Genomic DNA, 13,560 nt, shown 5'->3' on the forward strand with positions numbered 1-13,560 from the left:
TATCTGTTGACTGCTACTATTGAAGTGAAACTTCTTTAGAATCGTTGTGATTTCAAACTGAATGCAACGGAAAAGCGACAGTAAAAAGAGACAGAAACATATATTCATAAGATTTGACGTGGGAGAAAATGAGATAGATAGATAAACTTCTTAAGAATCGTAATTACAAACCGGATGCAATTGAAAAAGCGACAGTAAAAAGAAACAGAAACATTAATTCATAACATTTACCGTGGGAGAAAATGAGATAGCAGGCATTAAACAGCCTCTCTTTACTGCCGCTTTTTCATTTGATCGAATTTCAAACTTTCGATGTTTTAGATTTTGCCAAATTAAAAATTTATATTAAACTTATAAATTAAAATTTATCATTAAAATATACTGTTATAAAAGAACACACACATTTAGATAATGGAAAATGATTAATTTATATATGATTAATAATAAAAAAATTGTTTTTGAAGGTTTCACTTCTACCATGTGTGAATTGCACATATGTTTTTTTTATTAGTATGTAATTTGCAATTGGCTATCATGATTGGATCATCCGTTTCCGTTAGTACGTGCCGAGGCCTCCTTCGAGCCTTTTTTGTCGGGAGAGTTATTTATTTTTATTATTATAATTTTCAATTACAACCAGTGGATTGGGATGGTGTTTAGCCTTGTCAAAGTGGCGTGTGAACGCCAACTTCATTCATTAGGCTATGGTTGGGAGCTCCAGGTCGAGGTAGAGATCGACGTTTCTCACGTAGAAGAGCTCACCGGTCGCTATTCTCATGAATCGCGACTGAAGCACCTGTAACCGGTGGATATCGGAGGGGGCACAGTGCGCGACTATGTAGGTCATGCATGGTCGGATGGAAATATTTAAAAACCAAATCTATGATTTTTATCCTCCTCCTAGTGTCTATGCTCACATCTTGTGATTTATTTTTTTAACGTGCAATGTTGCCGATGTCAATTGTCATGATTAGTAATCATTTGAAATATTTATAGAATCACTTGACCTATGAACTGTCAAAAGCAGTCAAAAATTTTCAGCGCTGATAAGTTGAAGCTCCAGTGGGCAATATTTTATTTTATTTTTAATAAATTAATTAAAAAATAATGGCGGATAAAAAAGAAGTGGACAAAAAGGATGATGATCGCGATCCAGAACTCGAAGATTTATTGGACAGTAAGTTATATATAATTTGATTTCTGTAACCTAAAACAATTATTACACAACATTTGAAGGTAATCTTTACAATTTCGCGATAAATTCAAGGATAATTAGAGAATATTCTTAATATCTTTAGTTAGAATGTTCATTATTTAATTATAGCTCTTACAAATAATATTTAATTACAGTCATTCAAGTATTTTAATGATTAATGTAATGTAAATAATATATCTGTAATTTGCATTTTATTTTTATTGAAACACATACACGTGATATGTAATAATTATAATTAAAGTTGTTGATCCTTAAAGAAAATTAACATAATATTCTGACAGTTAGAATTTCTATTTATTATAACTTACACTGATATTGATATGAGATTATCACATTTACCACAAAGGTCTGCATTTACTATTTGAAATGTATAGTACATGTATTTACAACACAATTTAACATCACTGTAAAAAGATTTAATTAATAATTTTATTCTTAGGTGCCCTACAAGACATGACAAAGAAAGAACCTTCTGCAGACCAGGTATCTACTGGGGAAAGTCAAAATATGTGGAGTGAGGAGTTTATAAAGGAAGCTGCTGCACAATTTGAAAGCAACATGGCCACTATACTTGGCAGTTTCAGTGGTGTGCCTGGTAGGGTTCTATTAATACTTATCATAGCTTTCTAAGATAAATGTAATTATTATTAATCATTATTATTTCAGAGGATCAAATCTCACAGGACCAAATAGCACAAACATTCTCCAAAATGGCTGGTATGTTTATTATTATTATTTCATTATTAATTTCTGTTAATACTAAAAATCTAGTTTAAGCTCACTTTATATAAAAACATTGTATAGGAATAAAGGTAGTAAAACCATGTCTATATATTAATATGTTATTGAACTTGCAGCTACATTAGCTGTCTCTTGTGACATTCTGTGCAAATATGATTTATAACTTGAAGGAAAATTTTAAAAATGTTTTAGTATTTATTTTTACAGTTTCTTATGGCTTAGTTAATTAACAACCCATCTCCATTACCTATGTAGATGAATTTCTGAACATTTAATAACAATAATAGACTATCCCACTTCTATGTTCACTCTTCTGAAATTGTTTACTGTCTTTGTTATACTGGGAATTAAAACAGATCTTATATTCATTATGGAATGAATAAAGAGTAGTCAATTTTCAGAGGCGGCTGCCCAAGTGCTTAAGCCACAAGGAGAAAGCAACAATGCACCTATACAGGGTGATCCTGCTGTTCAGGGCAAGATAGATGATGTAAGATAACTTTTTGGTACTATGTGGAAGTGACTTGTTTGTAAGTTTCTTTTTTAAGCTTATTTATAGAAATTGTCTATCATGAAAAAAACACAGGAATCTAGGACATTATTGAGGTTGTACGGTGACTGGTAATATTTATTTATTAAGCAACGATTATCTTATTTGTAGTTAGCTGCCCTCGCGAAATTCGTTTCTCCTTAATACATACTCTTTAGTACATACCAATATGGAACATTTTGCTATCCTACCCAAGAGACTAGGCTTTTGTGATTTTTCTCTATATAAACCTCAGAGTTCAAGTATGTATTTTTGTATGCTGTATCATAAAAATTAAGATTTTATATATAATATATTATAAATGCAAAGGTATTGAAATATTTTCTTATCTAAATATTTATGGTATTTAACTTAACCTGTACCTTAGTAAAAAGATGTGTTTAGAAGTAGGACAAATAAAAAATTAAGGCTAAAAAAAATTTGATATCACTGTAAATGTTTACAGAAATTTCCTTATTAACATTTTGTATCTTAATATTTTAACAGGTATCAGCAGCAATATCTCAAACGCTGCAGAACCTTAACAGCAATACAGAAAACTTACAAACACCTTTCTCAGACGCTGACCTTGCAAATATGTTTGCGGAATTCAACTTATCTGAAGGAAGTCAGGTAAACATGCAATTAATATTTCAAAGCCTGATTTTATGATCTTTTCTTATGTATTCTGTGCATAATACAGTTGTAGATTTTTGAGACTTAGGGTCTGTTTCACAATGTCCGGATAAGTTCCAAATAAGCTATTTATTACTTATTGGTAGGATAAACACTATTGTTGCGTTTCACGGCTGTCAGATAGCGCTATTCGTCATGAAACCCGAAGTTTTTTATTCGAAACTTTTATCTTTCGAATAATTTATGTGTTGCATAGCTATTTGGTACTATATCCATGCATTGTGAAACAGACCCTTAGGCACCTATTCTTCTACTTAGCTTCAGTTAATAATTTTGTATAAAGTGCTGTCAAAGTTAAATTGAATAATTGTTTTTAAGCGGATTTTAGATAATAGGAGGCCTCTTTTACCGTATTAACAAGAGTAATTGCCGTGTAATTAGGCGTCTAGGCGATTACTATTAACAATGCTAATTAGGGACCTATCCGGTTGCCAAACTCCAAAAAATTACATTGTTTCCTTCGTTTCTTAGTGGGGCTAATAGAAAAAATATATGGTTCAGTTGCGTTGTATCCATTTTGATACACCGATGCACTATTTAAATAACTTTGCTTGATAGAAAAAAAATCCAAACATACCCATATTTGATTTTAGTCCTTCAAGAAAAGAGCGTACCAATTATTAATAAATATTAAAAGGAGAGTGTCCATGGGCGGCGGTATCACTTAACATCAGGTGAGCCTCCTGCCCGTTTGCCCCCTGTTTTATAAAAAAAAAACAAGTGACATCTAAATGAAGATCTAATATATAACTAAGACTTTAGGCATCTAATTAAAACTCTCCTAACACACACACTGTGTGTCACAGGAATAGTTTAAAATGTTTGATTACTTGCAAATATATATTTCGATATTTATTTCCAGGAGGGCAACGCCTTTATTCCCTTCATGCAAGGAATGATGCAGTCATTATTGTCAAAGGAGGTGCTCTACCCTTCGCTAAAGGAACTAGTTGACAAATATCCTGATTGGCTTCGGAATAACAAAGACACCTTGGATCCAGCAGAATATGAAAGGTAGGTTAATTTAGTTCATCATTATTATTTGGCTGACAAGTTATTTAAACACCTTTCAATTAATATAATATACTTCTAAACAATGACAAAAAAAGTTTTTTCTCCGATGAAATTGTATATACATCTCAATTAACAAATTATCCATATTCTTTGCCACATAAATAGTCATTATTTTCAACAGACATCATTTAAAATCAGTCTCAGTATTATACAAGTCTTGTTTAATTATTAACATTTCTAGAAACCACTTAACCACATAACGCTGATTTCGCCTTAAAAGTGAAAAAAATAGGTTTACCGTCTTAAATACAAAACTAAGACAGAATGAGAAAGAAAGATTGCGTTATCGATTTATTTTCTGAAAACGAAAACCACAAGATGCTACATTAAAAAAGGATTTAAATAAATACCATTAACTTTTTTTTATTAACTCTACTCCCCTGCCATCGTGTGACTTTTTCTAGCTTACAATTTTTTTTTTTTTAATATTTTTAACTACTTCCAATACACAATTTACAAATGACTTGTTACGTCGGGAAATACGCCCCGAGTACATCAATACCATTAACTTAACCAGGCGAAAGTTTTTGAAAAAAGGAGAATTTTTGATCCCGAATCAAATTAGCCTTCATCCTCTTTTAAAAGAAACCTTGTAATTTACATAATTCTATAGTTATGTACTAGTGTGTCACAATTATAAAAATATATTATGGGTTAAATATATAATAGATACATGGCTATTTATTTGTTTAATTTTTTTTCAATTCTTTTCCCTTTTTAAAAATTCCTGTTACGACATGAGCATGATATCTAACTTTTATTTTTATTTCAAAAGTACTGAACATTATCAAAAATTATCACATTATATTTTCAGGTTCTCCCAACAAGAAAAATTGATGCGTCAGGTGTGTGATGAACTGGAACCGGAGCAGGAGTCCGACCCTGAGGATGTCAAGAAGAGACGTTTTCAAGTTGTCTTGGAGTTAATGCAAAAGGTCTGTGATATAGACAATCATGAATTTATCTAAACTGTATATTCCATGAGAAACAGGAATATATAATATATGTAATCATAATGCAGTTATATTATATTATGTGACGGTAAAAAATAACATTATTATTCCCCAGACACAAGACCTTGGACAACCCCCCACAGAATTGGTGGGAGATATGGCTGAACCTCCTCCAGGATTCACCCCCGCTCCCGATACCAATTCGCAGTGTTCACTTATGTAAGGGGGATGAGGGAAGTTTAAGATGGGAATTGAAGGAAGTCACCAGAGAGCAGTGGAAAAGTTTCTTGGAAGCCAAAAACCCCGAAATAGATATAATAACTAATTTTGACTGATTTATGAAATGTATTAAAATGATATTGTGCAATATTGCAACTCGGATCAGTCTGATTAGGCCCTCGGTCGACCGCACACACGACGCAAGACGCCTCGAACACAGTAAATCTTTTAGTCACGCGCAAAACTGTATAACTAATATTTGACACATGTTTTAGCATATATATTTCCTTAAATTGACATAGCCAAAGCAAATTTTCTGAAGCCGTACTCGCTTATCAGGCTTATTTGAACATTATGTCCAATAATGACGACGACGATTGACGTATTGGCGACTCCGTATGTGCGGTTGGCCTAGTTTTATTTAAATGTTATATTTTATAAATATATTGATTAGATTTATGTAATGGTTATTTAATAAAGGTTTTCAAATAATGACGTGTTTCATTGACAGTATATTTAAATAATATAGTCAAATCTTTTCACGACGACACCATTTAGTTTGTTACATACCGGTTAATATTGTCCAAAATCAAAGATCCCTCCTGAATAATATTTTAGTAGGTAATTAATAACAACGTCATCAGCTTTTACGACCAAATATCTCTCCTCTTCTATGTCGTTATAACAGATTTTGACTGTTGTTCTATGGCATTCATTACAAGGTATCTGTGTGCACATTCTAGGCAGAGACAACCACTAAATCCCGCATTTCTGTCTGCAATGTGCAACGATCTGATGTTTCCACAATCTGGTCTATCCACCTTCCATATTGTCTTCCTCTTTTCTGATTATTGTACCTTGGGTCTCAATTTAATACGTATTTGTTTCTCTTACTTATTACCCTGCCCATTTCCGCTTAAGTATATTTATTTTCATTGTTACATTCTTATTCATTCTTGTTAACCTTTTTATCTAATCGTCTCTTCCCTATCTTATATTTACTATCCCTATCTTATATAACTACTATTCTGTAAATTCGATTAACATTATCCGTGTCGAAATATTTTGCTTTAAAGTACTAAAGTTATAAAAATATATATACATTACAGTGAAGTTACCAATATTCAATTATGTCCCTAAAATGATCTGTCACTTAGACATGATTTTGACATGAACTTATACAAATATATTTTAATGGCGTGTATTTTGGATAATTTATATTTGATAGAGAATGTTGTTATTGATAAGGGTGTAAATATATCACCTTGCAGTATTGGATTAGAGTTTTATGTAACGTTAGAGTATGTAGATGACTCTACAGTCGAAGTGAGAGGAGACCAATGTTGCTTGGTAGAAGATGGCCAGAAAGACTGTGACGAGCTCAGGATTGTAGGAGGATGTTATGATTATATTCCTCATGGTACGATAATATTGGACAATATAATAAAATACATGTGTATAATTATAAGAAATAATTTTAACTGTGAAACTATTTTAATGATCATGCTAACTGCTAGTTTTGTTTTTTTCTGACCAATTATATGTATGATTCTTTGTTAGATTGTTTAGAATAAGATTAAATTACCTAAGTATAAGTATTACATTACCTAGAGTTTGTTGGAAGTGATCTCCGGAACTACTGAACCCCCATTGGAAAGCGGCATTATTCCTGAGTTTGAGAGTAGATTGTCATGAATAATTGTTAACCTGTTACTAGCGAAGGGAACAATTACTATCAGCTATATATGATGCAGGTTTAGTTTGAATGTCTAGCAATTTGATGGGGTTGAAATTGTGAGATTTAACTACTTTAAATTTGGTACGACCTAAAAATATAGTAGTAAATATTGATTATCCTATTACATTATATTGCAGGAACCCCAAAAACTTTGGTTTTAATAGCGCCAATACTTAACCCGATTCATAGAAATGGTTATTGTTCAATATTCGTTGACACGAAAGCTTCAGATCACACAAACAAACGAGATATAGTTTTAATCGAATTCGATACTACCGCCAATGAAACAAATGATATTAAAATATGTAAGAACGCAGACGAGGACCCGCTTAATGACTGCAAACCGGTCGATTGTGATAGTTTTCATAATACTAAGAAACCATTCTACCATCCTAAATATAAAAGATGTGTAGAAGTACCGAGATGTGAAGATACTGCTATTTACAACCCACTTTCTAATGAATGTGTCGAAGAATCTATCAGTGATGACGATATAGAATATTTGAAACAAAATGATGGTAAAGTTAGAAACACTAAAGATATTCTTATAATACAAAATAGAATGAATGAAACAAGCGTAAGTCATAATGAAGCAAAACCTCCTAAAATTACGCCTCCTAGAAATGTACCAGCCGACGACACTTTATACTTCAAAATGTTAGTAAGAAAGTGCTTCGTTGGTCATAATTCATCGGTGATAATTCTTAGTTTTATAGTTGTTCTACAATGTGGTTTGATCTTTGCCCTACTCTATTGTATTGCGAAGAGCTGTACCTGTTTTAAAGAAAAGAAAGTAGTAAGAAAATTTTTCAACTACAGACAAGATGCGACGGTGACGACGCCTCTAATAAACACAAGTAACATGGATACGGAAATAGATTATCAATTCCTTAGTGATTCATCCAAAGTCGATCAAAAAATAAAGTGCTATAAAGCATGCCAGAAAGAAACTGAAAATGTCAGAGCTAGCATGTCTGATGATATTTTATCCAAATGCCTTAATAGACGAGATTGGAAACATACTAGATCTGATACGATACCTGAAGATGCGGAGAATGATATGAAAAGATTCGAGAATGATAATAAAGAAATTAAAGTTATGTTTGAAGACGAAATAAAACATGCTCAAACAAGCACAGAGAAACGGGATACTAGTGAAAAATCAGTTGAAGTCAACCGATCTTCTGAAAAAGAGATTCGATGTCACAACTACGTATCAAACGTTCCGAGCTTCAATCAGAACATTAACACACGTTATGTCACTGAACAACCTCGTCGTACAATCTCCAAATCAACAGAAAAAGGTGCTCAGGCATATTTCTCAAATGATTCCCTTGATGAATACTTATCTGAACGTGGAATGATATATTTAGCTGGTGAGAATGTTTCGAAATACACGTTTACTTCTAACTCGACGGAAAATAAGCCGTCCACGCCGTCTATGTCGAGTAAGACTTCGAAGAACATTGTGCAAAAAGTTCTCTCGATGATGCATAAGAAATCGAAAGTGCCTCTTTCTGATCCAGGAAAAAAGGAATTAGATTTGCAGTTGTTGCATATGTCAAAAGGAACTGTGTATTCGTCAAGTAACGATTCAGAGTACCGAGCGTATAGGAAAAAAGACTCTAGAACGTCGCTGTAGGTTGGATTAGGTGAAATAAAGTTTTAAGTTCAATTTTGTTTTATTTAATTTTAGTTTTAGGGGCGCGATAACGAGTTGATATATTTTCGATCTTTCGGCTTCAAAAGTCTGCTAGCAGATTCTTAGGGTTCATTGTCATGTATTTTCCAACGAACTTGAGTCTATTTTACTTAATTATCTTTGTTCATAAATCATTATTTATCCGGTGATCAAAAATGACTGCTACAAGAACCCAAAAAACTATGAATCTCTTAGCGACATTATTTGACGCGTATCAGAGGAAAGGTAAATAAATATAATAGAAAGCACAACTGTTTAATCATTCGGTAATACGTTTTCAGGCAGAGGGCAGATGCAGGGCGGGCACAGTGTTGATGTCTCTTCAGTTGGAGGTGTCACGTACCGTGGTGGGGTCACCTGAAAGTAACAGGCATTCAGTAATTTGAGAAGTCTGGAAACTGTCAAGCATGAGCATCTATGCGACTCTCAATACCGATTTTCGGGTCATCAGAGTAAGATGGGATTTTGTATACAGGGCGTCCCAAGACAGGGACATCAAGGGAAAGTACCTTAAATATCGTAGATGAAAAAAGTTACATGAAAAAAAAATTTTCTCGTCTGGGAACCAAACCTACTCACAAAATCACACTTTATTTTTTATGCTAATCAAGAGATAAAAAATAGTAATTCTTAAGTAAGGCTAACCTTGATTTTTGGGAAGTGAATATTTCCAATCAATTTGAATCTCGGCAGTGGTCCTCTTGTTAAACACAGACACTGAAATTTAAATTGCAAAAACAATTTAGGAAAATATCCTTCCCAAATTATCGGCTAATTAGTAATTTTAGTTCATACTATACTAATAATAATAAAACATTCCAAAATAGGACAACACATGATGTCAGTAGATTATAGATTGACTCTGCGAATCTGTGCTTAATCGCTCCTGGTCGTGGAAAAGTCGTTGTTGTTGGCAGTCTTAAACATTATTAGGCCGGCAACGCAGTGGCGGGCCTTCTGGCAGTATGTCGCGGTATCTACTCGGTACTTTATCACCAAGTGAGCCTCCTTTCTGATTGCCCCTGCTATGCAAAATGAAAATATCATCAACAGGTCCCGTTATAAAGTGTTTGTTATTTTTATAATTTAAAGGTTTAATCTCGTGAAGTTAATCTTTAAATCGATTAAATTAAAAAATTACGATAAAAAATAAAATTTATACATACTCCCGGCTATAATAAAAAATATAAAATTAAAATAAAGCTCTTTCTTATTATTAAACAGACAAAAAGAAACAGAAGTCTACTTACTTTCTTGAAAAAAAAAATATTTTATTAGATTTGATATTACTTCATATACTATTTTTTTATATACATATTACAGTTTTTTTTTATACTTACAGATCTTGGCTGAAATGATATTTGGGAATAAGATTTTGTTACATTTTCTGAACGACAAAAGTTATGAATTAAGTTTTTTTTGTGGATAACACAGTTGATATAATAAACATCTTTCGTCTTGGGAATGGTACAATAAATTCCTTCAGTTGGCCATACTTAAAGTTAATTGGATGGTGAGCAACCTAAGTTTTCTCCGAGAACTTGGTTTCTTTGTTAAAAACCTAGGAGATTTTTTCAACGGCTAACGCCAATGTTGTTTGTGGTACCGGAATCTGTTCAACATATCGATTCTGGCACATGTGTCATTCCACAAACACGTTGCGCCTACTGAATGCTGTCTCCGACAACATCGACCACTTTTAAGGATAGTGTATATGAATAAAAAAATGTACTTACACGTGTCTAAAAGAGTTTGATTTATAAAATAATGATTCATTTAAAGAAATTAAATCATATAATTTAGGTATTTAACTTACGTAATACTGCAAACAAAAATCAAAGTTAGTTAAGTCAAAATACGCATTACAAACAAAGAAGGACTTCCGTGGAAGATTTTATTTATTTCCTGTGTGAGCCTTTCAACCAACCTATACATTTATTTTGGTCAAACAGCGGGCGGGGCGGCGACTCGACGCCGGCGCCGGCGCGACGTGGGCAGTTGTAATGTATAATTAATAATAGTACTAATTAATATAGGACAGAGCCGTCCCGACCTGTCCGCTGTTTGACCAAACCAATATAGTTTTGACGTAAGACTTCCAATATCGCTACTTGTTTACTAGGGGACCTTGAGTTCTTAGATACACTTACTGTTATCTGAAATTTAAATGTAATTTATTTAATTAATTGTTGCATATACATATATCATTTGCATTAAAATTTTCAAATCCAAGATATACATACCCATTTCTGTAAAGAAATAGATATCATAAATTAACCATGAATAATTTAAGAAAGCAAGTATTTATTTATTTTAGTACAAATATAAAATAACATTAGTTAAGTGTTTTAAACATTTATCATTTTATTTCATTGTTTATATCAATCCTTCGCTGTTAAGTAAACTTAAAGATTTTATAGTTACCTCAGTCTGAAATAATATAAAGATTATAAATAATTGTTACGAATTCAAAGGAAATTTTTGTGATATTTAATTAAAAACTTACGATCACTTGCTATAATGAAAATAATAAAATTATAAACGAGTAATCATAATTAAACGAATTAAATTTATATAAATTATGGTAACTTACTAAAAGCTATAACAAAAACAAAGTAAACAATTAATTTATACTTAAACCGTTAAAAAGCTCGTATTGTCTAAAGGCAACCTATTTTGGTATAAACTAGCGACCTCTTCCCGGTTTCGCACGTTACTCGTAAATCTTGAAAAAAATATATACTTCAACCCTCCTCATATACCATTCTAGATTGATGTGAAGGGGACTTGTTTTTATATACATAGTATAAGAGTTAGAAAAAATAGCATATTTCTAACTATGCTCTACAACATTTCTTAAGGCCCCATTTACATATTTCTCATCGTTGATCGTAAGAAAAAGTTTTTGTTCGACTGTTTATTCTCCGACTTATTCCTTTTCTAATCCGGCTACCACGCAATTACTTTAATTTCGGATTTATATGTAGTCTACAACTCCCAAACGTCTTTCTAGAAGTAAAATAATTTTCAAAACTGATACAGTCGGTCCAGAGATTACTTCCCCTACAACCTTACAAACTTTACAGTTTATAGTATTAATATAGATGAAATTTTTCATAATTTAATACTTACACCACCGTCCTGCGGGATAAAAATATATGTTAAGGCCAGAATTATTGTAAAGTTAAATAGAATAATGAGAATAGTAGGCCAACGGACAAAAAGATATTTAGGAGTTATTTTAGAATATCGAAAGTGCTGTCAGCAGTTGAAAATGCCCTCTCACCCAGAGATGAGAACAGTACCGAATTTGCAGTTAATAGAGTTGCAAGTGGTGGCCCAGGGTGTAAGTACCGTCTCACCTTGCTGAGCATACCAAGCTTCTTAGAGGCTGACTTAGCATTTCCTTCCAAAGAACCACGAAACTGAATGACACTTGATATGCCCAGTATCCCAATGCTAGCTGAGGTTTTAAGAAGACTGTTTCAAGTCATCCTTATAATTATATATATTACATGAATTGTCAAGTATAACAACACTGCGGTTGCATTTTTTCGACGCTCAGAGATACGATTGGTGCTTGTCCATCGGAGAAATCTCGTCAAATTACGCTCTTTGAATTTTATTTGACGTAGTACGAGTATTTATTGCTATGAATACCATTCCACATATATCAAAATAAAATTGAAACCATCGTAATTAACACGGAACTTCCAATTCACGGTATCTAATTCGGGCAATTATTTGTTTTATTCCAAATAGTAATAGTTATGAAATTATATTTAAAACTATTATTTATTGGTTTGTAGGTACTTACTGCTAACTGAAATATTTTAAATTATTATATTTTTTTTAGTATATAAATAATTACGTACTTCAAACTTCAAAGTACATATATGACTAGGTAACATGTATTAATATTATGTAAGTAGTTTTTTGCACCGTACATAACATACAGACTTACGTATATAACTACACACACAGGTTTAAACTAAATATTTAGGTTCTTATCGAAAGCCATTTCCGTTGTCTTTGGTTTTTAATTTAAAGATAGCGGTTCGCGCCGAAATTGCGATCGGATACCGACACCATACTATCGATTCGGAATGGTAGAGTTTGTCTATGGAGACAGTGTCATTAATTTAACGAATGTAAAACGAAATAAAACTTTTCATGGATTCCTAACACGTCACGCTACTTATTTAAGATGTAAGTGATTTTAATTAATAAAAACGTGATGCTTCTTACCGTTATCTAGAAAAGATGACATAAATTTTATAAGTTTAGATGATATCGAATAATTTTTATTCCGTTAAGATTCCTCTCCCATGTTATCAAAAGTAACTTACATTTAACTGGAATAAAAACATATTTAATTTAATTATTGTTTATATTATTATTTATATATATTATATTAACTATAATAATTACATTAAATAATAATAGTACTTACGGTCTCCTGAAATAATTTCATTCAATGCGTTTTTGCTCAAAGTACTGTTTAAGTTATAATATTGTAGCCATACCATACCTGGCCCTAAAAATTAAAAATTTTATAAATACTTTAACATATCACAAAAATTAACTACATAACAAAAAATAAAAAATGTTCGGTGGTTTTTTGCCACCACGGTAAAAGTGAAACTTTTTCACATTATAGGCATTTAACTAAAAAAAATTGGAATAATATTC

The 13,560-nt window shown here is 32.1% G+C and overlaps 2 protein-coding genes and 1 long non-coding RNA gene across 3 annotated transcripts; 2 read left to right on the forward strand and 1 right to left on the reverse strand.

Moving 5' to 3' along the window:
* The first annotated feature begins 1,011 nt into the window (after window positions 1-1,011).
* LOC110999234 (peroxisomal biogenesis factor 19) lies at window positions 1,012-5,912 on the forward strand. The gene is made up of 8 exons (XM_022268238.2): window positions 1,012-1,177; window positions 1,656-1,811; window positions 1,883-1,933; window positions 2,359-2,447; window positions 2,994-3,119; window positions 4,045-4,196; window positions 5,071-5,191; window positions 5,325-5,912. Exons 1-8 carry the CDS (start codon window positions 1,108-1,110, stop codon window positions 5,430-5,432), a joined length of 873 nt encoding a protein of 290 aa, XP_022123930.2. The 5' UTR covers window positions 1,012-1,107; the 3' UTR covers window positions 5,433-5,912.
* A 557-nt stretch (window positions 5,913-6,469) lies between these two features.
* Window positions 6,470-8,814, forward strand: LOC110998993. The gene is made up of 2 exons (XM_022267873.2): window positions 6,470-6,848; window positions 7,304-8,814. The coding sequence occupies exons 1-2, from the start codon at window positions 6,599-6,601 to the stop codon at window positions 8,806-8,808; spliced, it is 1,755 nt and encodes a 584-aa protein (XP_022123565.2). The 5' UTR covers window positions 6,470-6,598; the 3' UTR covers window positions 8,809-8,814.
* Window positions 8,815-9,107: 293 nt separating this feature from the next.
* Window positions 9,108-10,027, reverse strand: LOC123689796. The gene is made up of 2 exons (XR_006750683.1): window positions 9,514-10,027; window positions 9,108-9,225 (listed from the first exon to the last, which is right to left on the reverse strand). It is a non-coding gene; the product is annotated as an uncharacterized LOC123689796 (long non-coding RNA).
* Window positions 10,028-13,560: the final 3,533 nt, after the last annotated feature.

Source organism: Pieris rapae, chromosome 15 (genome assembly GCF_905147795.1).
Source record: "Pieris rapae chromosome 15, ilPieRapa1.1, whole genome shotgun sequence".
NCBI lineage: Eukaryota > Metazoa > Arthropoda > Insecta > Lepidoptera > Pieridae > Pieris > Pieris rapae.

Coding starts and splice junctions, on each gene's coding strand:
- LOC110999234 (XM_022268238.2), top strand. CDS start 1,108: ATGGCGGATAAAAAAGAAGTGGACAAAAAGGATGATGATCGCGATCCA. Junction 1,934..2,358: donor AACATTCTCCAAAATGGCTG/GTATGTTTATTA, acceptor GTCAATTTTCAG/AGGCGGCTGCCCAAGTGCTT. Junction 2,448..2,993: donor TTCAGGGCAAGATAGATGAT/GTAAGATAACTT, acceptor ATATTTTAACAG/GTATCAGCAGCAATATCTCA.
- LOC110998993 (XM_022267873.2), top strand. CDS start 6,599: ATGAACTTATACAAATATATTTTAATGGCGTGTATTTTGGATAATTTA. Junction 6,849..7,303: donor TTATGATTATATTCCTCATG/GTACGATAATAT, acceptor ATTATATTGCAG/GAACCCCAAAAACTTTGGTT.